This window comes from Gadus macrocephalus, chromosome 11 (genome assembly GCF_031168955.1).
Source record: "Gadus macrocephalus chromosome 11, ASM3116895v1".
Taxonomy (NCBI): Eukaryota; Metazoa; Chordata; class Actinopteri; order Gadiformes; family Gadidae; genus Gadus; species Gadus macrocephalus.
The window spans coordinates 24,982,905-25,008,636 of NC_082392.1; the positions used below are offsets into that span (position 1 = coordinate 24,982,905).

At 46.4% G+C, this 25,732-nt stretch overlaps 2 protein-coding genes across 6 annotated transcripts in view; one reads left to right on the plus strand and one right to left on the minus strand.

Moving 5' to 3' along the window:
• Window positions 1-17,401, plus strand: inpp5e (inositol polyphosphate-5-phosphatase E). 4 transcript variants are annotated; one of them, XM_060064543.1, is made up of 11 exons: window positions 1-109; window positions 435-1,264; window positions 1,660-1,783; window positions 2,149-2,246; window positions 2,427-2,551; window positions 8,945-9,064; window positions 9,163-9,270; window positions 10,367-10,528; window positions 11,703-11,818; window positions 13,878-13,988; window positions 14,339-17,401. In XM_060064543.1, the coding sequence occupies exons 2-11, from the start codon at window positions 489-491 to the stop codon at window positions 14,363-14,365; spliced, it is 1,767 nt and encodes a 588-aa protein (XP_059920526.1). In that variant the 5' UTR covers window positions 1-109; window positions 435-488; the 3' UTR covers window positions 14,366-17,401. The 4 variants fall into 4 exon arrangements, with proteins under 4 accessions (XP_059920526.1, XP_059920527.1, XP_059920525.1 ...); XM_060064542.1 differs by having other exon boundaries at window positions 2-109; window positions 13,878-14,014; XM_060064541.1 differs by having other exon boundaries at window positions 3-109; window positions 446-1,264; window positions 13,878-14,014.
• The window catches only part of pmpca (peptidase, mitochondrial processing subunit alpha), a 22,811-nt gene continuing 13,753 nt past the window's right edge, over window positions 16,675-25,732 (minus strand). For both annotated transcript variants that reach the window (XM_060064554.1, XM_060064553.1), the window contains exons 11-13: window positions 22,291-22,353; window positions 21,979-22,123; window positions 16,675-21,716 (exon numbers count right to left, since the gene is read on the minus strand). In XM_060064554.1, coding sequence (XP_059920537.1) covers window positions 21,547-21,716; window positions 21,979-22,123; window positions 22,291-22,353 — 378 coding nt within the window. In that variant the 3' untranslated portion in view covers window positions 16,675-21,546. The remainder of the gene's footprint in view (window positions 21,717-21,978; window positions 22,124-22,290; window positions 22,354-25,732) is intronic.

The window sequence follows — 25,732 nt, forward strand, 5'->3', positions numbered from 1 at the left end:
AACGTTGCTAAGGAAGCTGACGTCAGGCTAACAAATTGCTAATCTGATTGCTAACACGAAAAGACGTCCAAAGAAGTAGGATACTGGTTTATGGGCCGTCATTTTTAAGGTAATCTAGATCGACGTTTGCCATTGGTATCCCTTTGCTTTCTACGGTGTCTCCCAACTTTGGTCGATTGATAATATTAGCTTTTAGAGCTAGCCTAGCATGGACCCTGTTTCTATTGCTAATCATCTTTCTAATGTAATAATAATAAATTAATGTAATGTTAATTTAACCAAACGGGTCAAAGGAAGCGAATTATTGTTGCAATAGGGTATGTGATGTCTTAAGGGGACATTTCGTGCTTGTGATTTGCAATGACGTTATTAGTGTTGCTATTATGTGGTAGTAGTGGGATGGCCTGTTTCAATTGTAACTGGTTTGTGTTTAGGATTTTTCTAGGATATGAACAAAGGGAATTATAATCCATGGAAAAAACGTGAGGATGACTGAGTCTTGGGAGGAGATCCGCTCCCACCCCCCCGTGGCTCCTCGTCTGTGTGGAGCCCCCAGTAAGGCTGACCCAGCAGCCAATGACAACAGGTCGTCCAAAGCCTCCCAGGTGGATGTGAACCACACCTCCAAACCCCCTCATGCTTCTCGATACGTCCAGGGAACCATCAACCCCTACCAGCCACGGCCACCGCCCAAGTTGTCAAAGATCGGCAAGCACTGCTCCGAGGATGACAGTCTGAGAACCAGGAGACTGCGAAACAGCCAGGAGAGTCTGAGCGATCCCACCGAGACAGGCTCCTCCACCGACTCCCTCAAAGAGGACCTGAGAGTTCCTGGTCCAAGGGACTTTGTTCTCGGCGACGCAGCCACCCTCAGTAGCAGACACAGCTCAAACGGGGCGGAGCCCCTGGCCAGTCTTCCCACGGGGTCCCCAGTCTTTCGAGGGCGGGGCCACAGTCTCTCTGAGTACGAGGAGAGACCGCAGCAGAACCACCTGTCGGAGCCCCGCAACCGGTCCTCCAAGCTCCGGCTGTCCCCGGTGCATCCCATCGGGCCGCTGCCGGCGCTGGAGAAGAGTTTTGCTGCCGCCTCCCTACGGACATCTAACAAGGTGGACCGGAACCGCCCGGACGGACCGAGGCTGCACCGGAACCTGAGCGACAGCCGGCTCCTGGACAACATGGTGTCAGACAACTCCTCGGTCAACTCCATGAGGTCCACCTTCAGCGTGCTCAACCCCATCAGGCCTCAGGACGTGAGGAACAGGTAGGAACCACAAGACAGCAGGGCCGTCAGTTGACGTCTTGCTTTCGTCTTCTTCTTTTCTCTTCGTGAGTTCAGCACCACTGATTTGGAATCGTCTCATAAGAACCGTGTGGGCGTGAGGCTCTTTCTCTGTCAGGGTGAAGATAACGAGGGAGAGAGAAACAGGGGATTAACGCGGGCTCAGGGAAGATGCTTGCTACTTTTGCAGAGATCAAGGACTTGGTAAAGGGATTGATCTTGACTCGTCAACAGCAGGAGCAGCAACCCTTATCCCTCTCTAACAACCCACTAATTTTCAGCATGGCATAGCATAGCAGCATGTGTCCCCCTTTTGAAGCACACCTCAGCAGTCCGTTATGTTTTGTATGGCTGATGTTTCCTGCTGTCCCCTCCAGGAGCTTTCTTGAGGGCAGCGTGCTGGGGAGCGGAGCCCTGCTGGGGGCAGAAGAGCTGGACCGCTACTTCCCTGACAGGAGGCTGGGCATCTACGTAGCCACCTGGAACATGCAGGGAGAGAAGGTACCAGGGCCGCCTGGGTCTGTCCCCTTCCAACCTCCTCCCTCTGCTACCAATACGACAGACATGTAGTCAGACAAGTAGTCATTATGGCGCATTTCCACCGGAGGTTGCGGGTCGGTTCAGTCCGCAAAGGTGCGGCACAGGTCGCGTTTCCACCGCAAAAAGTTGGCATGATCCGTATTGAGCCGTACTCGTCTCGCAGTACTCCTCCGTTGGGGTAGTGAGACGCCTGAAAGGGTGCCGGCAAGTTCGAGCTGCATACGCCGTCAACTGTTGTGCAGCACTACACAACAGACTTATTACCCAAGAACCATCACAGGCCCAGACTAAGTCAAGTGTAAAGTCTGGATTTTATTATTCCTCAGGGGCTTCCGAACAACTTGGACGATCTGCTGCTTCCCGCAGACTCTGAATTGGCACAAGACGTCTACGTTATCGGTGTGCAGGAAGGCTGTCCCGACAGGTAGGAGGGCAACCCACACACTGAGACTGGGGTCAACAGGAGACTGGTCTCTGGTGTTGTGTTGTGTTGCACCCAAGGAAACTGGTCTCTCGTGTTGTGTTGGTCCACAGGAGACTGGTCTCTGGGGTAATGTTGTAAAACAGTCTGGGTCTCTGATGCTGGGGTTATGTTGTCCAACAGGAGAGAGTGGGAGGTGCGGCTCCAGGAGACCCTGGGACCCTACTACGTCATGCTGTATGCCGCCGCGCACGGTGTCCTGTACCTCACTGTTTTCGTCAGGAGGGACCTCATCTGGTTCTGCTCAGGTCAGTGGTGCTGTTGCCACACAAAGGCCCGGTTGACATGTTTGGTGATTCTGGCTATCACAGTTTCAGTTAGTAGTACTAGTGCTAGTGCTCCACAGTGAGTCACAAGTGCTTCAAAGTGAGTCAGTTGCTAGTGCTTCACAGTGAGTCAGTTACTAGTGTTTCACAGTGAGGCAGTTACTAGTGCTCCACAGTAGGGCTTTGACCTTTGCCCAAAAATCATATTCGAAGTTTGTTTGTTTTTTAATATTAATAATCGAATATATTAGAATATTTATTAATAATATTTTGACCATTGAATGCCTTCAGTAAGACCTGGGTTGGGCTTTCCGAGGTTTGTTTACCACGTTGCTATGGTTACCGCTCTTGCGTGTTCCAACAGTTTATTACGTTTCTAATAAATCGCTGTCTAATCAATACTTCATTCACTGCCTCTTCCGTGGTCATTACAATATAGACTGCGTCGGGTTCTCCGACGTCTCTCCCTCTTGGCCTGCCCATAACAGGTTCTTAAGGGCTGCCTAATATTCGTTTGATTTTGATTTATTTTTTGATATTCAAATTGTATTCGGATAACGAAGTTCGGAGTCAAAGCCCTACTCCACAGTAGTGGTGGATTTAATGATTTGTTTCCGTGACCCAGTTCGCATGATTCAGGTCGCCAAGAGGAGTCGTTTGCGAATCGTTCGTTCGTTCGTTTGTTCGTTCAGTCGAGTTTCCGGTAGCACTAACTCCAGTGAGTCTGACTGACTCAGCTGAGAACCGTGCAATGGCGTCCATTCCATGATGCGATTTACCGCTACCGGAAACCAGGCTGAACGAACAAACGATTTGCGAATGACTCCTCCCAGTTCAGTCGAGTTTCCGGTGAATCGATTCACAGGAAACTCGACTGAACTGGGAGGAGTCGTTCGCGAATCAGCCTAGTTTCCGGTAGCGGTGAATCGCATCATAGAATGTACGCCATTGCACGGTTCTCGGCTGAGTCAATCAGACTCAGTGGAGTTAGTGCTACCAGAAACTCGTTCCTTCGTTCGTTCAGTCGAGTTTCCGGTGAAGCGAATGGTGAACGAGAGAAACGGTTCGGTTCGTTCGTCCTAAAGACTCGTTCATTCGAACCGGTTCACGAACGAACGAGCCAACACTACTCCACAGTGAGTCAGTTACTAGTGCTCCACATTGAGGCTGTTACTAGTGCTTCACAGTCAGTCAGTTACTAGTGTGTTTACATGGGACAGCTAGATCGGATTAAGCCTTATACCGATTTTGCTACTCGAACGGACCGTGTCAATTATCTAAACGTACATGGCCTTTAAAGGCCCACTATGCAAGATCGGGCATTTCTTCGCTGTTTTCTTGGTTTGCAACGCACTTTTCTCTACACAGTGCCCCCTCCAGCTTCAGAATTAGATATTTTACAACACTGTCGTAACAACTCGTTGACGACCCTTCCCCATGCACTTCTACACCAGCCATGTGCATTTGTTTTCAAAGAAGCCGGCAAATGCGTGGAGCCATGTCCGAAGTAGATGATCATGAAGTGTAGACAAGGTTATACATTTTTAAAACGGTGTATTTGTATTGCAATAAACATAAATCCATCCTTTTTTATAGTCGACTGGGAGAATTTATATCCTAGATTCTAATTGTTTTATTTTAGGTTGAACAGAACAATCAGTGTAAGAGTGTTGGCCAACATAATAATCTAAATAAACAAGAACCTGGATTCGGGGATTCAGCCTGTATCTGGGGGACGAGACAGACGAACAGAAAAACACCCGTGGAAACATACAGGGCTCACAACAAAACGGTCGAGAAAACACAGTTTTACAGTGCTCACAACAAAATGGTTGAGCAAACACATTTGTACAGAGACTATCAACATCAAGAATACCACGAAGACTAAGTTCACCAAAGGGTACTTTCAATTTCAAAAGCAACACGGCCAAGTCGGCGTCTGATTTGCAGTCTTTTTCTTTCAGTTCACGCTATTCTTGAAAAGCTTGCCCAACGTTTACTCGTGTCTGGCCTCTCTGTCGGTCAGTCTCCCTTTTCTCTTCTTCTGTTCCTCCGACATTGGGTTTCTCTGTCTCTTTTTAGTCAGCTGATCTATGATGAATGTAACAATCCCTTAGTTACTTGTCTTTATATGTTTACATCGAGCCGGTTCCGTGTTTGGGGGTCTGTGCCGTAAAGCAATTCGTTACTTTGCGAGACCCGAAACTCCCGCGAGAGTGGGCGGCGGGTCGCCGGCAGAAACCTATTCCCTTTCTCCGCCAAGATGCGCAAGGGGGAGTCGAAACAACGAACAATCGAACAAAAATGTATAATAGAACCATCGCAATGACTCTTAGCCTGTTATATTAAGGTAAATCAAGCCAAAAAAGTTGCATAGTTCCCCTTTCACTCGTGTCTGGTCTCTTTTCTGGTCCAACTTCTTTTTCTTCTTCTTTTGTTCCACCGACAGTCGCCTCTTGGGTCCCTTATCAGTAGGGTTGAGCACCGAAACTCGGTTCCAGTAGGGAACCGGTTACGACGTAAACGGTTGTAACGAGATCGAATAAGAACGCACATTTCGGTTCCTCATAACGGTGCCTGTTGTTTTTTAACGCCCCCTGCCCCGCCCCCATGGTGTTGCGGCGTCAACTTGCGTTAGTGCTGGGCGCTATACCGGTTCAGACTGAATAACGGTGTGTATTTTCGTTAGGAAATGCTTTTGTTATATACCGCCATACCGGTGTATTTGATTACACAACGTTCGGAACGCAGCGCTGCGCGACACTGTTTCAGACGGGACCCTTTTCAATGTTGCGCTAAACACGCATGGTACGACTACGACTTTCTTTATAGGTCCATGACTGCGAGTGCGAGGCGTGGTATTTCAGGCCAACTGGTAAAAGAGTGTGTCATGGCTTTCAAACATATAAACCATAAAGCCTATGGGCTCCTCGAGACTCGGGACGGACTTGTCAACGCGCTGCGGCATCGCTTACTTGATGTTGTTTTGATTGAAGATCGGCAGGTTGTAGTGGGTGAACGTGAATGAACGTGTGTGTGTGTGTGTTATGTTACTTAATATGACTTTGGCAATAATGTTGCGCCATGATGCGTGCCTGCCTGCTTTCAGCAAGTAATTAATATTATTATTATTATTAATACTCATAACAAGTCGTGCATGTATGCAAGTGTGTGCAGTTTCGTTTTTTTAAGTACCGGTTCGAGAACCGTTTTAGCACCGGAACCGTTCGAAAAGTACCGAGTAGGCACCGGTATCGGATAAAACCCAAACGATACCCAACCCTACTTATCAGTCGATTGATCCATGATGAATGCAACAATTGCCTCGCAACTGGCAGTTTATATCTAGCCTGTGCCATGTTTGGGTGTGTGTCTGTGCCGTAAAGCATTTTCGAAACTACAATCTGACTACATTTTCGAGGCGCGATTGGATACTTCTGCTGCGCCACATCCGGATTGTGTCGGTCCGAACAGAGCAAGTTGCATATGCGCTTTTTCCTTGTAGAGGCGACATGGGGCAATGACACACCCACCAAACGACCCAGAAATGGATGCAGGACCATCAGAATAACACTCAACCTGCATAATTAAAGTAATTTTGGCTAAAAAAGTTGCATAGTGGGCCTTTAAGAGATCAGATAATGGCTGGAGCATGGCTGAATCTGCTACCCTAGATGGCGCTGTAGCCCTTTCAACAAGTGGTTAGAGAGCCACTTCCGGTTGACCTCTACGTCCCAGCAACAACAAACACAACAGGCGGCATTCGAGAAAGATGTTTTCAGTAGATGTTCTCAAGATGTTCTCACTCCTCCGGTGGCGGAGCAGCGGGAGGAGTCCAGCCGGAGGAGTCCGCATACGACCGAGAGGTCGGAACAATGGAGCGTCAGAGAAATAACATGGACCCGAAGTGAACTGACAGCTGTACCGCATACGGCAACAATCCCTTTCTCCCCTATGTAACGGTTCAAACTTGAGTTCAGAGTCAAAGCAAAAATTCTGTTTCCCCAATTCCTTCTCCACCATGGCCGAGATAACCCCCACTACGAGTCTTTGTTGTGGAAGTATCAGAGAGTCTGAGAATCCGACGCAGCCTTTAAGATTCATAATATCAGAGAATATCCCCGTCAGTTCAGTCGCGGCGCAATGAATGAATAAAGATCGTATATACTATACACGTCAGAAGAAAAAAACTTGATGTGCCCGAAGTTACTACTTTATTAGTGTGTACTGAATGCATGTTGATGATGATAGGGGGTTTCACTTTATAGGGGGATTATTTGTCTATCAACGCGGTGGATGGGCGCGCAGAATGATCGCAAAAAGAACATTTGTTTGACCGGTTGCCATGGTTATCTCTGTGTGGTTAATTTGCAGTTGCGGTGTTAATTAGCGATGTTGTCAGACTACTATAACATTAAACTGTAATCAGAAAATGCGGTTACATGCTATAGACCCTATAGTATCTGTGGTATAAAGGCTGGGACGAATTTCTAATTAAATGTACACTTTATGTTGAAAGTATAGGCCGTCGCGATTCCCATTGAAACGAATGGCGCGGTGATTATTATTCAAAACGAGAGCTGGTAAATTGTGGAAAATGAATTAAACTGTAATCAGACAACGTGGTTATAAGCTATAGACCCTACAGTATCGTGGTATAAAGGCTGGGACCTTTATACCACGCACAACATGTTTACGGCTCTTGTCGTTCTCGTCTCTTTCTGCATATGACATGCGCGTAGAGCGGGGAGTGACTGATAATCCCTCACTATCCCAAACCTATTATTTTTGATTGCATAATAAAGACACAAATCTACCTCCATAAACTCCGGGCGTTGGTGCGTTGGGCGCGTTACTGCGTTTACGTGCGTAATTACGTGCAACTGCCGCATCTTAAGGCCGATCCACACCCTACGGTAAATACGGATACGGACCGTTTCGTCCGGATCCGGACGGAATTCGTCCGTCGCCCCAAACGTTGCCCCCGGAACTACCCTTCATACCTCCGTCTGGTTTCAGCGTTTTTATGGATGTTACGCAATAAATCCTCTAGAGGGCAGTGACTGTCGTTTCACAAATTAACGGCATCGACAATCGCAAACATGATGATTAGAGATGATTTTGCTTTGCGTCATCCGAAATCGGCAAAAAAAAAAGTGCAAAAAGTGTGCGGTGGCATGTGACACCCCTCACCAACCAGCAGATTATCTCCTCAAAATGTTGTTAAATGACCAGTTACAACTCATTGCCAAAGCAGGGGAACAATAACAATAAACAATAAAATAAAAATGTCAGGTATATAGTATAATATAAGTACAAAACGTCAAATACTATATATATATAATATACATATCAGATATTATACTACTCTATCTATTTTCGCGAATGGTCTGACTTTTGACTCTATACTGCCGCCTCGATTTCCGGTGGCATTGCTCCGGTTCTCCCGGAGCACTCCGGATTCGTAAGCTCAGAGGCGACGGACCCATTTACGGACGAAACACCTCCGGGACCGGACGAAACTGTCCGTATCCGTATTTACCGTAGGGTGTGAATGGGCCTTAACGCCCCTAACGCAACGCTTCAACGCTTCCAACGCGTGTAACGCGCCTAGACATCATAATGTCTAGGCGCGTTACAATGATAATCCCTCTATAGGGGGTAAAGGCATGACACCAGCTTCCTCCATCTTCTGCGTCACCTTTTTTAATAAATCGCCGTTTCTCGTTTTCCGACGGCGACAACCATAAACATATAAAGAAATAATTTAATATTTATAATTAGAAAGAAATCTGAATTGTTTATATGTCTATGGCGACAACAACACGACTACCGTCTCCTTCTACTTCCGGCTCACGTCCCCCGGCCGCAAGATCTGCGCAGAACGCGACGTGGGGTAACATGCAGGTAGAAACCGGACTATGATTGAGTTATCTAGGTGTTCTTATACAATCTCGCTTGTCCGGTGATGTACCGATTTTGGTCCGAAGTAGATCGGGTAAAGGTGTTTTCATGCATTTTAAAAGTCTGGTTGAGGTCTTATTCGTTTCTTTATCCGATAATGAGTGAGTCAGTTACTAGTGCTCCACAGTGAGTCAGTTACTAGTGCTCCACAGTGAGGCAGGTACTAGAGTGCTTCACAGTGAGTCAGTTACTAGTGCTCCACATGGAGGCAGTTACTAGTGCTTCACAGTGAGGCTGTTACTAGTGCCTCACAGTCAGTTACAAATTGGGAGTAGGAGAGGGTCATGTCAAATTCCTCATCTAGTTATTTTCCAAGGCTTACCTTAACCAACGTTAATCTCCACTGCCTCAGATGGTTGACCTATGACCCTTGTGGACCTATGACCTCCCTGGAATGTTTTGTCCACACAGAGGTGGAGCACGCCACAGTCACCACCAGGATCTTCTCTCAGATCAAGACCAAGGGGGCAGTGGGGGTGGGCTTCACCTTCTTCGGCACGTCATTCCTCTTCATCACCTCCCACTTCACCTGTGAGAACAATAAGCTACTTAGTTTCCTTTAAGATTCAGAACATTCAGGATCTGTTGGTGATGATTCTGATGGTTATAATTTCATTTTTTTATTTTAGCCGGAGATGCCAAAGTTTACGAGAGGATTTTAGATTACAACAAGATCATCGAAGCTCTCGCTCTCCCCAAAGGCCTGCCGGACACCAACCCGTACCGCTCTGTGGCCTGTAAGTCTCTCTGCATACTGACACCACCACCAGCCCTACCCTCACCAGCACCATCCCTACCATCATCACCACCATCATCATCACCACCACCATCACCACCACCATCACCACCCCCACCACCACCCCTACCATCACCTCCACCACCACCACCACCACCCCTACCATCACCACCACCACCACTACCGCCTCCACCACCACTACCATCAACACCACCACCCCTACCATCATCACCACTACCATCACCACCACCACCATCACCACCACTACCATCACCACAACCACCCCTACCGCCATCAGCACCCCTACCATCACCACCACCACCACCACTACCATCACCACCATCACCCCTACACCACCACCATCACCACCACCACCCCTACCATCACCACCACCTCCACCCCTACCACCCCTAACATCACCATCACCACCCCTACCATCACCACCCCTACCACCCCTAACATTACCACCACCACCACCCCTACCATCAATCCCACCACCTACACCCTTACAATCACAACCAACGCCCCTACCATCATCACCATCACCACCAACACCAGCACTGCTGCTCTGTGGCCTGCAGGTCTCTCGGTATACTAACACCATCAACGGGGAATGTGATGAACACATTTAGATTTAGGGTCTTACAATAAGTATATATATCACTGTTGATACAGTATGTTCATGGAACCAAGTGCCAAGCACAAACAATTGTTAGGTTAACCCATTCCCCTTATAAAACAAAGATAGCTAGGAATAGTCGCTACACAATGCTAAGTACTATTTTAAAGTACAAGGGGGGATGCTATGCAGAGTCTAGGTAATCTCTGAACATGTGAGTCTTGAGTCTCTTGCGGAAGCCTAAAAAACAGCCAAAACAGAGGAGGGTTGTGACTTTTTCACACCTGGTTATCTATACTGGCTTGAATGACCACTTACTAACAACGGAGAGTTCAAATGAACACTACCAACTGCAATTCTAAACATAAAAGTTCTTAGTTTCTGTAGTCACCAGCAGCAGGATAACATGCAACAACCTTTTTCAAGACCAATGTCAAACGTACCTGGTGCTCATGGGCTGTGTTTGTTGTTGTCGCAGCCGACGTCACCACCAGATTTGACGAGGTGTTCTGGTTCGGTGATTTCAACTTCCGGCTAAGCAAGGATCGGCCAGCAGTGGAGGCCATCATCACCCGGCAGGATGACCCCGACATGAACCCTCTGCTGCAGCACGACCAGCTCTCTAAGGAGATGAGGGAGGGTATGACACACACACAAGCACATGCACACACACACCAGACACATAGGTCTCTCCGAACACCGGATTCATTTGAGTATCGTGATGCTTTGCTTCCCCAATACTTGGATATCAGAAAAACAATATTAAGGTAATCTTAGTAGAAGCATTTGAATATTATCATCCTACAGAGGGAGGATGATATTTTCTCTTCAGCCATGTTCATTTAAAGCCTGTAAAATCCAAACTCTGACTGCGAAGGTTAAAGGGGACATATTATGAAAACAGCACTTTTCCTGGGATTTGGGGTGTTGTTGTGGGTAAATGGTGCTCCCACACGCATACAAACTTTGAAATAAGTCTGTACATGATTTTTTGAGTGAGCTACGCATTTCTGGAAGCAGCCCGCCTCCAGCTACCAAACGAGCGAATCAGTTTCGGCGCCCCCTCCTACGTAGGAAGGGGGTACATTTGAATATTACCTCCCACTTCCCCACTCCCCTCCAATCAGAGCATCGCTAAGATTTTGTGGACCAGCGGATGAGCAGCTCCGGCGGGGGGAACTCGGCGCTAGCCCTGCAGCTAAGCTCCGGGAGTACAATCCCTTTCTCTGGCGCCGAGCTCACCCCGCCGGAGCTGCCGCCGAAGGGAAGTCGGTAGGAGGAGACATGGAGTAGAAAGGGATTGTACTCCCGGAGCTGAGCTGCCGGACTGCCACCGAGCTACCCCAGCCGGAGCTGCTAGTCCGCTGGAGCTGCCACCTAGCTTCGGCGCCAGTTCAGCTCCCGGAGTACACCGCCGGAGCTGCCGGACTGCGGCCGGACGGCTTCGACGGCGGCCGGACTACAGTCCGGCAGCTCCGGCGCGGGGAGCTCGGAGGCAGTACAATCCTTTTCTTCTCCATGTCGCGGTTCATGGACTTCAGAGAGTCAATGCCAAAGATCCTTCCCCCCAATTCTTCTCAACCATGGCCGAGATATCCCCCACTATGAGTCTTTACCTGTGGAAGTACCAGAGACATCATACAGTCATAATTATTCATAATATCATCCGAGGCGCACATAGATTTTGGCCGTGATATTATATAGATTATATAAATAACGTATATGATATTATTATTATGTTATATTATATTATATAGATATAGAGCTCCAGGAATTCATCTGGTTTATATTGTGCCCCCGTTCTGACCCATCAGGCTCCATCTTTAAGGGCTTCCAGGAGGCCTCCATCCACTTTCTCCCAACGTACAAGTTTGACATCGGCTGTGACGCCTACGACACCACGTCCAAGCAGAGGACGCCGTCCTACACGGTAACACCCTAACCCCGTAGAACCGTTATACATTGCTCCAAGAAAGCTGTCATGCATATATACACCGGTACTATGCATCTGGACTTACAGCAGTTCCAAAAGAGCATACTCCCACACAAAAAGGAAGTATCATGGTATATTTTATCAGTATCTATCTACTATGAATAACAGCTGGGGCATAAATGTGAACCTTTGCACTAATGGATTTATTGTTATGAATGACTGTTATGAATTCCCCTATATGATAGTTTTTTCTGTCAGGCAGATAATGGTATAGCCTTACCTCTTCCGTTAGAGTAAACATTGTCGCAAGTCGAAAAATATTCTATTTCGTTCCACGGCGTTACATGGATCAAGTGTGCATGTGCGTTTGTGCAGAAGTGAATGATATCACATAGTTACTCCTGTGTGCCCTGAAACGACATAAAGACCTCCAGTCTGTCTCTGCCTCCGTCTACTAAGAGTAGTACTAAGAGTCCCGCTGTAGATCGAGCAATCCACCTCATCTAAGAAAGCATCCCTCATACATTCCTTCATTCTCAATAGGGACCTTTTCAATATTTGATATTCGATTGAGTATCCAGACAAACACTCTATAAATAAAATAACTTATTATTAGGGGTCCGAGCAGTGAAGCTGCTTGGCACCTATTGTTTCTGTAACGTGTTTTTTTCCCCTCAAATTCTGTAAAAGTCATACTGCAGCCTATACCGTAAGTCGAAAAACTCTTGAAATTTTCAGGTATGCTTATCAATAACCCCCTCTACCCATGAACCCAAATTTGTGGTACAGTAAAAAAAAATCATGAATTAAGCTTATTTCTCCTCACCAGATTGACCTTGACACAAAATTCTTTCTGAATTTTTAAAATCTACTTTCCCACAATTTCATATTAAAGCTAAACATGATAAAAAGATTCACAGGCTGTTTTACTTAGTTCCATTTGAGAAATATTGGCCAATAAAGTTGGAGCAGTTAGCCCATTTTTCTTATATGACCATTTTGTTATTGTATAAAAAAACACATGACTATTATTAGTTGGATACCAATACCCCCCACTACTAATATACCCGAATTATGGTACTGCACCCAAAGGTTGCGCCATTTAAAAAAATTATGAACTCTAGATTGACCTGGACTCAAAATTCTTTCATCATATTAATCTCTTAAATCAGATGCATCTTTTTCACCCTGGTCTTCTGCTCTAAAAATGTTTACTTTTCCCACAATTTCATAGAAAAGCCAAACGCCCACAATCTCAACACATTTTGCCTATGTGACCATTTTGTTATTGTATAACTACCATACGGCTATCATTAGGTGGATACCATTAACAGTGCAAATTTTCAGATCTGTACTTTCAGATCTGTGAAATGTCTGCTTGGAGTTTTCATGATGTTGTGCGCTTATCAATCGACATTTTCACCATGTGAATGAGGCTTCTTGCAGTTCAGGAATGTTAGTGGCTTGAGAGTTTGAATCCTGATTAGAGCATTATGAACAAGCTGAACATGACATTCTGTCATTGCCACTCATTTAAGAAACACAACATTGAACAGCACCTGAAATTCATCAGGCAATCAACATTCTGGCTCATTAGTTTCCAAGAATCGGACTGCCAAGACACAGTATGGCATTAAGGGGAACTTCTTCGTTAACCATTTTTCCTTCATTATTAACTCTGACATATTTATATTTCTTCCGTTAGTGTTCTTGACTACAAATGTTTAATTTCCCCCTTGAATTTCAAAGATTTTTCAGTTATATGCTTTGAAGAGAGCCCTTAATTCATTTGAGAAATGTGTGCTTTGAGTTTTCTGGATGTTGTGTGCTTATCAATATACATTTTGACCATGTGAATGAGGCTGCAGTTCAGGTTTATAAGTGGAACATTTTTCCTTAATTAGGACAATTATGTTATATTTATATATCTTCCATTAGTGTGTTCTTGACTTTTAATTTTGCTCAGACCCCGTTAATCACCGCTTGCGGTTATATTTATTATTACTATTACGATGAATCCTGTTTGGTAAGGCTGAAGCCCACCCTGGTTCTGCAGGACCGCATCCTGTTCCGCAGCCGGCAGGCGGAGGACATCCAGGTGGTGAAATACAGCAGCTGCTCCACCCTGAAGACCTCGGACCATCGGCCCGTGGTGGGGGTCTTCCAGGTCAAGCTGAGGCCAGGGAGGGACAAGTGAGCTCTCAAAAGAAACAACCTCAAGATCGAAAACTTAATAAATATGAAGCTTTATTGGATGAAAAGGAATATCTAGATCAACTTTGTCTCTAACCACTGGTCCAGCTATTGTCTCTTACCACTGGTCCAGCTATTGTCTCTTACCACTGGTCCATCTAGTGTCTCTTACCACTGGTCCAGCTAGTGTCTCTTACCACTGGTCCATCTAGTGTCTCTTACCACTGGTCCATCTAGTGTCTCATACCACTGGTCCAGCCAGATGTCTCTGTAGCAAACTGTGATTGGTCCTTTGAATGTCTTTTTTTTCTCTCTCTCTCTCAGTATTCCTCTGGGCGCGGGGCAGTTTGACCGGGGCTTGTACCTGGAGGGGATCAGGCGTAGGATAACTCGGGAGCTGAAGAGGAGGGAGGTGATGAAGAGCCAGAACAGCAGCAGCACCATCTGCTCCGTCTCCTGAGCGCCTCCGACTCCACCTTACCCCCCACCCACAGACGTTGACTCACCTCCCACCCAGACTTTAACTCCAGCAATGTGACCGATACAATCGGGTCTTCAAACCGGTCTGTGTGTCATGTGACACCAAGAAAGACATCGGGCCGGCCAGGCGAAGGCAGGGAGACTGTGGGTATGCAGTCTGTATTTATTGTCTGTTTTAAACCAGAAACACATGAAGACAAAGTCCCCCAGAAAATCAGACACAACTATGTTCAACGTCTGCAGATGGAGACGGTCACATTTGCAAAGATAACAAAAATAACTGTTAGCACTGACAAGGGCTGGCGGGAGTAGGGCACCCTCTAGTGGAGCCTGAGGGAGAAAGGCCTGGTGGAGGCAGGCCTGGGGGAAGCCTGGTGGAGGCCTGGTGGAATCCTGGTGGAATCCTGGTGGAGGGTGAGGGAGAGAGGCCTGGTGGAGGCTGGCTGTGCTTTGAGGGCAGGGACCTTGAGGTCAGACAACCCAGGGGTCTGCCGACACAACAGGCTGGGCTTTATATACACCACAACTTGCTTATGATTAACCCTTCAAGGCTTGGTGTGTTTGTATTGGGTTTGTAAGGATTTTGAACGTTTTTAATAAGAGACAAAAAAAATAATGTATTTAAGGTTTATAAATGAACTGAGGGTGATTATAACCCGTAATGTAAAACTTGTTTCCCTAATGATAGTAATTTGAATAATGGCATTTTCATTGGGGTTAAATGGTAAATATACAGAGTTATCTTATTTAATACTATTGGGGAGCGTTGACACCAAAATGGTACATATGTGACTATTAATGAGATTTTACATTCCAGTCCAAATGCTTGAAATTAACCTGGCTTCAAATGGGAGCTTGGATAAAACTACTATTTCGATTAATCGATCAAAGGTTTACTTATACTTACATTACCACAAATGTTATTCTATGATGTTTAATGGTTTGCTGGCATAAGTCATGTCCTTCAACTCCTACTTCAAAGATTGTTGACCAATTCTGCATCACATGTAAAATTTCAGGGACAAAATTTATTTCAGATTGTATCGTCTCATCTCATCTTCAACAACCGCTCATCCTGGGTTGGGTCGCGGGGGCAGCAGCTCCAGCAGGGGGCCCCAGACTTTCCTTTCCTGGGCCACATTGACCAGCTCTGACGGGGGGATCCCGAGGCGTTCCCAGGCCAGTGTTGAGATCTAATCTCTCCACATAGTACTGGGTCTTTCCCAAGGTCTCCTCCCCACACCCAGATGGTATCGTATGGATGTTTCAGTGGAAAGTAACTGGTGTAGTTCAGACCTTGAATGACGCCACATGCAACTGTATCTCGGAAGCAAGTGTTTGCTTAAGAAGAAACATGGATTGTTAAAACAGACTTCTACCTTTAGTTGGCTGCCTTCTTTCTTATCCCCAGACAGACTGTCATTGTGCAGCTTCCCCACATAATGTACTGTATGGCACTAACTAGCTAAGAGTGTGTTGTTGCATGAGGAGCAGTAGCTGGTGTCTCAGTGATCATTCATTCTGCTACTGAAAGTGCCTGTGGGTTGGTCCAGACCCAACTTATTTTCTATGACTTGTCTGATGTAACATGATGTAATAAAAAGGTTTTAAAAGTGATCTTCAGCTGGGCAGTTTATCAACCATCCAACCTGCATTTGAAAACATCTGGACTTTTAAAATAACTAGTTTTTTTTGCTCGCTCAACCTCTGGTTGTAATTAAACCCATAGCAATAATGTGGAAACCCCAGTCGATAATGTAACTAAATTCTGGGCGCATAATACAACAATTTGCCTATAATGTTACAACGTATAAAATTAGTTCACCACAATTTACTCTTAAAAGCAGTGCCATCATTTAAATATTTTTTAACCATTCTGTGAACAAAAGGCAACAGGCTGATTATCATTTAGGGGGCCACTCAATGAAATGCAGAAGCGTCACCAACACGCCCACTGAAGTGGTGTGAGAAATACAGACTTTCTACTCATTCACATTTAAGGTCATTTACATTTCCTACGGAGAAAATACTACCTCAGGGGGTAGTATTATATAGTAGATTTTCAGGGTACAAATGTCAGGATATGTTGTTCACACATACGGCCCATCAGGAGAATATCAGGACTTACACGTGTGTCTGAAAGCAGCTAAGCACTAAAGAAAGTGTAGTATATGCAAATCAAATATTAAATAGCTTTTACTGTTATTCAGGGCTGAAAGGTGCATTGACATTTTAAAATGCAAGGCAACTACTATTGGTTAGTTGAAAATAATAATCATTGAGATTAAACATCTCTGCCAGTGTCCTGGCCAAGACAGGCAGCAGTAGCCAACAGTCACACATAGCATACACACAAAACGTAAGAAAAAATAAAACAACTAAAACAGTCTGCAGGGGGAGAAGGGGGATGTCAATATTGCAAGACATTTCGGGAGGCTCAAGAGAAGAGTAATATTAAGTTTGAGCAACAAAGTGTAAAGACATTTCGGGAGGCTCAAGGAGAGTAATATTACATTTGAGCAACGTGGTGTAGTCTTGTGTTGGCTCTGTAGACATAATTCATCATACTGTTTTGACATGTTTTCGTTTTGTGTTATAGGGACACTGTATTTAAGATCACGTGACTTATGTGCGGATATGCCGGTCGGTGCGATGATTGAATTTAACAGCTTTTATATGACAAAATGAACGACCTGCCGTTGCTTGTCGAAGTGAGAAATTGTCTCTTCCCTTCTTTTATCGCAATTTATACAGTCTATAGACAGAACGTCTTACCTTGGAGAGTTTTTCGACGGCGGAAGTGTTATGTTTAAAAACATAACGTCTTACCCAGGCCCGCCGCTCCCTATACGCAGAGTACGCAGAGTGCGTAGGGCACCAAGTACCTGGGGGGGCACCAAAAATTAAGGTTTGTAAAAATTTTTACATTATTGAATTAAAATAATATATATATTAGTTATGAAGAGGCCCACCGTTGATTTTTCTTAATTGTATAGGTATAACCTATCACTCAATTTCGGCAAATTAGATGTTTGTACTAGAGCTGTCAGTTAAACGCGTTATTAACGGCGTTAACGCAAACCAATTTTAACGGCGTCAATTTTTTTATCGCGCGATTAACGCAAATCTTTTATTAAAAAAATAAATATATATATATTTTTTTTTTTCTTTGGCTCAAAACAAAGAACCAGTAGCCTGACTGCTATGTTCAAAAGACATTTGTTCAAAGCAGTCTAAACGACTGCTTAGATTTTGATTGCACTATGAGCTCTTTTTTTGTATCTTCCTGTTTTGATCAGTATATGCCAATGTTGTAATCAATAAAAAATAATTTGCACAAGGCAAGCCGATGCACTTCACCATGTTGATAAGATAATTAAAACGAGAAGAATTAATGGGACAAAGAAATCAAGGGATATTTAGCATAGAAAACGAATTTGCGATTAATCGCGATTAATGTGAGTTAACTATGGCATTAATGCGATTAATCACGATTAAATATTTTAATCGCTTGACAGCTCTAGTTTTTACGCATCCCCTGACTCACCTGTTCTCATCCTCGGGGATTTTAATGCCTGTAGACTAAATAAAATACTTCCTACTTACCAACAATATGTTACATGCACTACCAGAGGCGATAAAACAATTGACCTCTGTTATGGTAATGTAAAGAACGCATACAAGGCATTTAGAAAACCTCCTCTCAGTACTGCGGACCATAACGTTGTCCATCTTATCCCCGCTTATCGCACAAAGCTTCAAAGGGAGGGTGTTATAAAGAAGCAGGTGAAAAAGTGGGATTCTGCTGCAATTGACACTCTTCAGGCCTGCTTCGAGTGCACTGAGTGGGAGGTGCTAACGCAGGGTAACAGCCTAGAGGAGGCTACTGATGTGGTAACTGACTACATAACTTTCTGTGAGGCAATGTTGTCCCTACTAAGACTGTTAAGGTTTTTTCTAACAACAAGCCTGCATTGACATGGCAGAGAACCTTAACCAGTTCTACTGCAGGTTTGAGAAATTGGACCAAACACAGGAGAGGGAGAAGCTAATGGAGGAGCTCACTGCTAGGATACCGGGCTATGTAAATCGGGAGCTGCAGCAGGCGGAGGTTGAGCTGGTGTTGAGAAGGATGAAGCCAAATAAAGCACCAGGGCCAGACCAGATCTGTGGCCGCTTGCTGAAGGCCTGCAGCAACCAGCTTGCTGGTGTCTACTGCCACCTTTTTAACCGCTCACTGGCGGAACACTCTATCCCCTCAGTCTGGAAGACTTCCATCATATGCCCTGTGCCCAAAAAGAGTAAACCAACCTGTGATAATGACTATCGACCTGTGGCCTTAACATCCCTGGTCATGAAAGGCTTTGAGAGGCTAATTCTCACACAATTACAGGCAGAGGTCAGTAAGTATGCTGACCCGCTTCAGTTTGCGTACAAACGTCACAGAGGGGTAGACGACGCCACACTAACGCTGCTGCACAGAGCTTACACCCACCTTGAGAAGCCCAAGTCATTTCTACGGCTGGTGTTCATAGACTTCTCAAGTGCCTTTAACACTGTGCAACCCCATCTAATGGGACAAAAACTAAGCCAGATGGATGTCAATCCCCACCTCATACTCTGGGTCCTCTCATTCCTGACAGACAGACACCAGAGAGTGAGAGTTAACGGCCACCTTAGCTCATCCAGAAGGATCTCTACAGGTGCTCCACAGGGCTCTGTCATCTCACCAGTTCTTTATACACTCTACACCAGGCCTATTCAACTAGCGGCCCGTGGGCCAAATGCGGCCCCTCTTAATTTTTTTCTGGCTCGCAAGAGCATGCAAAAAATAAATAAAATAAAGGAGAAACATAGTTGCATGCAAATCAGGTTTCTGTTTGTAGCCGGTGATACTAGCCAGTATCAGTACCCCACAATCAGGAACTGGCATCACTTATTCTGACAATGTTTGGCTCGACCGATACGTGTGAGTCTAGCTTTTCTCATATGAATGACATTAGAACAAGGGCACTTTGCTCCATGACCTATGAGAAGCTGAGGAGCCAAACTAGGCAAACAAGGCAGTGCAATCTTTCTCACAGAATCACTGGCTCAAAATGTCTCATATGTGCAGTAGTTCTGTTTTGTGATGATTCAAACAACATTGTTGAATTCTAAATACGTGTCCAAAATATGTGAGAACAAAATCTTTTATAATGATACGATTAAAAGTGAAGAAGGAAGGAATGCGTCGGACAAGTTTATTCCATGTAGTAGTACTATATTAAGTTAACACTACTTTAAGTACGATTTATTTGTAGCATTTCATTCACGTAGTTTTACTCTGTGTGGCCCATGAACCCCCAGTGGTTTTCCTTTTCGGCCCACTTCTTAAGGAGGTTGAATAGCCCTGCTCTACACCAACGACTGCAGAAGCACAAACCCAGACATCACATACATCAAGTATTCTGACGTCATCATGGACTCCACCAACTCATTAGATCAGTTAAGAGTCCAAGCTGGCCACCTTTTTAGACTGGTGCAGGCGGAACTGCCTTGACCTCAACATCACCAAAACAAAATAACTAATTATAGACTTCCGTAAGGCCCCCGCCACCTTCCCCACTCTGACTGTCAACAACCAGCCGATAGAGAGGGTTGACACATACAGATACCTTGGGACAACAATTGATCACAAACTCAACTTCAAAACAAATACTGATATCATCCACTCCAAGTGCCAGCAACGTCTCTTTTTCCTTCGTAAACTCCGCAAACTCCAGGTCCACCAATCCGTTCTGACAGCATTCTACAGATGTTTCATTGAATCCATAATCACCTTTAACATCACCTCCTGGTTCGGAGCACTGTCCAACATCCAAAGGAACCCACGAAACATAATCATCAAACTGAGCAGCAAAATAATTGGACAACAGCAGGAATCCCTCATCAATATATACAACAAAAGGACTAAGCAGAAATCAACACAAATCACCCTTGACATCACACACACTCTACACAGCCAGTATTCCCTCTTACCCTCAGGCCGCAGATACAGAGCCCCTACAGTAAGGACAAACAGAGCCCTGTCAAGTTTTGTCCCGGCATCCATAAGACTCTTGAATGGTTTAACCCCTCCTTGAACTGTATCCTCTTGTTTTAATACCTGGAATCTTTTTAAATTATTTATTTATTCATCCTCCACTATCGAGGTAATAATACTATTTATTTATTAGGCTTAGGCAAGGATTTTTATTTTTATTTTCTGCAGGGCTGATGGTGTATGTTTGCGAGTGTGTGCGTGTTTTTCTTTTGTTTATTGTATGTACTGTTGGGTATGGACACACCCTGCTGCTCCTCCACATCTGAAGTTCCTAACGGAAAAATTAAGTAATTTGAATTTGAATTGAATAAAACATTCTTACACAGGGTAACCAATCGATGACTGAGAAATTCCAAGTTTTCATTTTATCTGGTATTTTAGCACGACAATAAGCCAAATGTACAGAAAGCCTCCAAATTAAGCAGTTTGCCTGGAGGGCGACCTGAATCCAAGTATCATCAGAGCAAACCACCTAACTCTCCTTTAAGAACAGAGGCAAAACTGAAAACAATTTGTTTATCCCGCCTCCTCAAACTGAAGATAAAGGCTCATCTAAATAGAGGACCAACCTCTGAATCACACAACAGGAAGCCTACAGGGAAAACTACCACACAAACCACAATTGCTACTGATTGATGCGGGACTTCGGTTCTCTGCTCGTCAAGTCTAGGTACAGCATTTGTTATTTGGGGTGACCAGTTAAACAATCCCAAATGTAAAAAAAAAAAACAGGTCCTCCCAAATGACAAAGGCTCCAGCTGGGTACACAGTACACACAGACTAAAAATGACAAAAAAATTAAATACTCTCCACATCTCCTGGTTGGGGTGGACTCCAGAACAAAGTCCCCTCCCCCACAGCCCCTCTGCATGGGGCGAGATGTCGTGTGAGTGGGTCTCCAGGTTCCCTTTACGGTTTATGTACATATATGGTGGTGGGGGTCCAGGGCAGAGGGGGTCCGCGGGGTCTACCGGAACAGGCGGTAGGTGCGCGGCAGGCGCCCGTCCTTGCTGGACAGGGCGGCCTGGATGTGTTCGAAGGAGGGCAGCTCCGTGAGGTCTCCCAGTGCCGCCACCGCCGGCTTGCTGCGCAGCATCTTAGAGGTGACGCGCTTGATGTCACTGGTGGTAACGTTGCCTGGCAACGACAAGAAAGGGTTGACTTCATGTATAAGCACAGCGTATTTACGTTTCTATATAAACCTGCTATTTGTTTAGTATTTACTCACATTTTCTCATCACATGCCAAAGAAACGTAATAATATTTTAAAAAGAAGTCCTGTGCAGTCAAAAACATTTTCTAAAGGTTTTATATTTTTACTCAAATGTATGCTATTCTTTTATCTAGAACAAGGGAGTTAAAATGCTCCTTAGCATGTGTTCAGGGGATCCAGACTCACTGATGAGCGCACACAGCTCGTGGGGCAGCTTCCTCTTCCCTGTAGAGAGGACCTGGCGACCAACGTCCTCGAAGACGACCGGCCGCGACTCCAGATTCATCATAAGCATGGATTTGAGCTGGGTCTTAGCCCTCTCCAGCTCCATCTTTCACACAGATCATCAAAACATGTACAAATCTCCAATCACATCATGGACTAATCATTAGGAGAGATTCTGAAGATAAAAGGAAATGGATCATTGTGGATGATTGGAAAATACTATTGTACCAGGATTATTTTTAAATATTGTTATTTGGTATTTTGTGGCATTACCTCTCCGGGTGTCCCCGCCATCTGGATGAACTCCCTGGTGATGATCTCCACCATCTCCCGAAGCTTTTAAAACATAGAAAGTGATTCATATAATCATACTATCACAGACATGTTTACAAATGTTTTAACATACATTGAAAAACAAGAGACAGGGAAACATGAGCTAGAGAACAGAGGTGGAGCAATGGAACCCATGACTGACTGGATATAAACCATGAAATAAAGATGGTGCAAATATTTGAAAATATATGAAATCAAAGAGAAATATGACAGAACAGAAACTTGAAAGATCAAACATAGCAGTGTTTCAGCAGCAGCGGCGCATCGCCGAATCGCTGCTGAATTTTCTCCGCCGCTGCAATAAAAATCCTTCTCCAAATTTTTTTACGTAGCTCCTTTTAGAAAATGTACAGCGCGTAACGTCAATTGCGCAGCACGCGGCACATCGTCACGTAACCAACATCAAAGAAGAAAAATACACAGCGAGTGTGGCAGTTGTTGGCAGTAGGCTACCCTACACGGTTGCAAAGTTACATTGATTCAAGCAGTAGCGAGTGAAGCGGAAGATCGAAGAAAGAAGGAAAGAGAGACAGACAGAGAGAGAGAGAGAGACAGACAGAGAGAGAAAGAGAGAGAAAGTAAGTTGCTAAAATGTGTCGCTACATGACCACCAGTGTTAAAAACCCTCTGAGCCCAATCATTTTATTGTATCTATAAACCGCAACCTCCGTGCCGTTCTTTTTCTAACTTCGTTCAGTGTTTCACTATGGGAATCGCCTAGGCGTGACCTACTACTGGAAGCTCCAATTGCACCACGTCTGTCCTTGACAGACAGGTCGGACTGTGCCACAGGGTCCCGCCCCCTGCACTTATACAGTCGACCCGCCCTCCTCAAATCATTCTCGCTTTCTTCCCGTGAGAAAGCTACTCAAGCTCCCTCAGCTCATCTAGGTAAGCTTTAAACTGCTTAACAGTTCACAGACGGGCCGTCAAGGATTCCGTCGCCGAACGCAGTCGTAGGCTTTTAACCTGGTTCGGCTGAGTAATAACTTCGTAAGAAGCTATCTGTTACTACACCCGCTGGGCAGTGTCCGCATAAAGGCGAGCTGCTTCTCCGGTTACCCTGTATTTGTTTACAGGTGTCACTGGTTTACGGTGTAGCTTATCGGCTAACGCGTCAAGGCGAGCTTACCACGGCACAGTACACATTAGCTTGTTGGCTGAGCCAAAACACCCGGAGTATAACGAACGCATCACGGCGAGTGAACTCTGTGGTATGCCTTCGCCCGCCACCCCCGCCAAAGGGTCGGAGCCGAAGGCTAGGGAGGCTGTATCCCGCCTGTGCCCCGCGTCATGTGGGGCCTCCATATCAGGCCGGGACCCCCACCCCATGTGCATAGCGTGCATGGGCATTAAACACGCTCAAGCTTCGCTAGCGGACCCGCATTCATGCGCTCACTGCACATCGATGCCGGAGAAAATTCTGGAAAGGAGGCTAAGGGTGACGGTGGCTACCAACCAGGATCCCTGCCTGGCGGGTGCCCCCGCTATAGCCTCAACAAGCACCCATCAGTCCCACGCGACAACGAGCTGGGCGGACATGATGGAGGCGGCATCCCCGCTCGTGCCCCTGCTATTCGATGATTTAATTCTCGAGGTGGAACCGGGCGCTGAGGACGCAGAGGGCGACGGCGACGCCAACTTTGACTTCCTCGACATGGACGGAATTGAGGAGGAGGAGGACGACTCCACTTTTCCGGTCCAACTGTCCAGACCCCCTAGCGCCTCTGACGCTGTACAACCGGTAGACGGTAACCTGTACGAGGTGTGCAAACGGGCCGCTGCAAAACTAGGCATTCAATGGCCTGCAGCCCCTGATGCTGAAGGGGCAGAGAGAGACCTGTACGACGGCAAGAGGCTCCCACCAGCCCAGCCGCCTTCTAAGCAGCTCTTATCAGCAGTTCCCATCTGCATGAAGGAAATGAGCCGCTACTGGTCCAGCCCATTTAAGAGCAAGCTTCCAACCAAGGGCTGCTCAAAGCTGGAGATCCACGGGATGGGTGAGCTGGGGCCGGCCGAACCCCCAGCTGTGGAGCCTTCTGTGGCTTACCACCTCCACCCAAACTGTCGCTCTCTCTCCGCCTCTTCAGGCATCTCCCTGCCTGGTAAGATGGACCGCCTCACCGCTTCCACTTACCAGAGGATGTATAAATACGCAGCACAGTCGGTATGCTCGCTCAATGCCATGACACTACTGTCTGCATATCAGGCTGAAATCCTAGAGGAAATGGGTCGCCAGCTAGACTCTGGGTCACCCAACCCTGCCCTCTGGGATGAAATTTGCATCGTCAATGACCTGGTCCTACGCTCCTCACGGGGCGCAGTTCAGGGCTGTGGTCGAGTCATGGGACTCGCAGTCTCGGGTGAGAGAGCGTTATGGCTCAGTCTCTCCGGTCTGAGTGACGCGCAGAAAGCCGAGGTCATGGATGCTGCATATGACCCAACCAAGGGTCTGTTTGGTCCAGCGCTGGAAAAGATGAGAGAGACCAGCACTCTCAGGAAACAGGAAGGAGAGGCCTTCGATCTCTGCCTTCCCCGAAAACAGGCTCCCCGCCCACCCCAGCCAGCGAGGTCAGGCTTTGCGGCCGCCGCCGCGGCAGCAAGGGGAAAACAAGGGGGAAACAGGCCTCAGAAAGCCTACAGACCAGCCCACGCAGCTGGCCCACAGGCCGACCAACAGCCTAGGTCAGAGAACCCAAGGCCATGGGGCAAACACTCCTTCGCTGCTGCAGCAGCCAGGAACCGCTCTCCCCACCCCGGGGAGGGGAAGAGGAAGCGTGCGACCTAGCAATCCCAGCTTCTCTCTCTCCCCCTCCCATGAAGAAAAGAAACCTTGGGGGGGTAGAGCAAAGCCCCGAGTTCCATGGTTCAGGGACCTGGATATGTCCAAGTTCTCCAGGGGCCCTTTCTCAGTCTCTCTCGCCTCACGTTCAGGGCGAACTGAGACAGGGGCAACGGTTGACACAGTGCCACCAAGCATTTTCCCAGTGTCACACAATAAACCCTGCATTTTCGCAACCAGGCCCAGAGCCAAGGGTGAAATGCACAAACCAAAACAAAATAAAACAATGTCTTGGTCCCTACATTCTCATGGGGGGAGCTCACGCTTCTCCTGTGACGGCAGACCTCTCCCCTTGCGTCCCGAGGGTGACGTCGTTGGGGCGCGATCACATGAGCCCGCTCGCTACGCGAGTGGATCAGTGGCGCGCATGCGCAGTTCACCCGTGGATCCTGTCTACGGTTTCCCAGGGTTACAGACTGCAGTTTGCTATGAAACCACCCAGATTCAACAACGTGTTGGTTTCTATGGCCAGTGGGGATTCGGCACGAATCCTAGAGGACGAAATATCGTCCCTGCTGCGAAAACAAGCGATCAGGGCTG

Coding starts and splice junctions, on each gene's coding strand:
- inpp5e (XM_060064542.1), top strand. CDS start 489: ATGACTGAGTCTTGGGAGGAGATCCGCTCCCACCCCCCCGTGGCTCCT. Junction 9,065..9,162: donor CATCACCTCCCACTTCACCT/GTGAGAACAATA, acceptor TTTTTATTTTAG/CCGGAGATGCCAAAGTTTAC. Junction 10,529..11,702: donor CTCTAAGGAGATGAGGGAGG/GTATGACACACA, acceptor CTGACCCATCAG/GCTCCATCTTTAAGGGCTTC.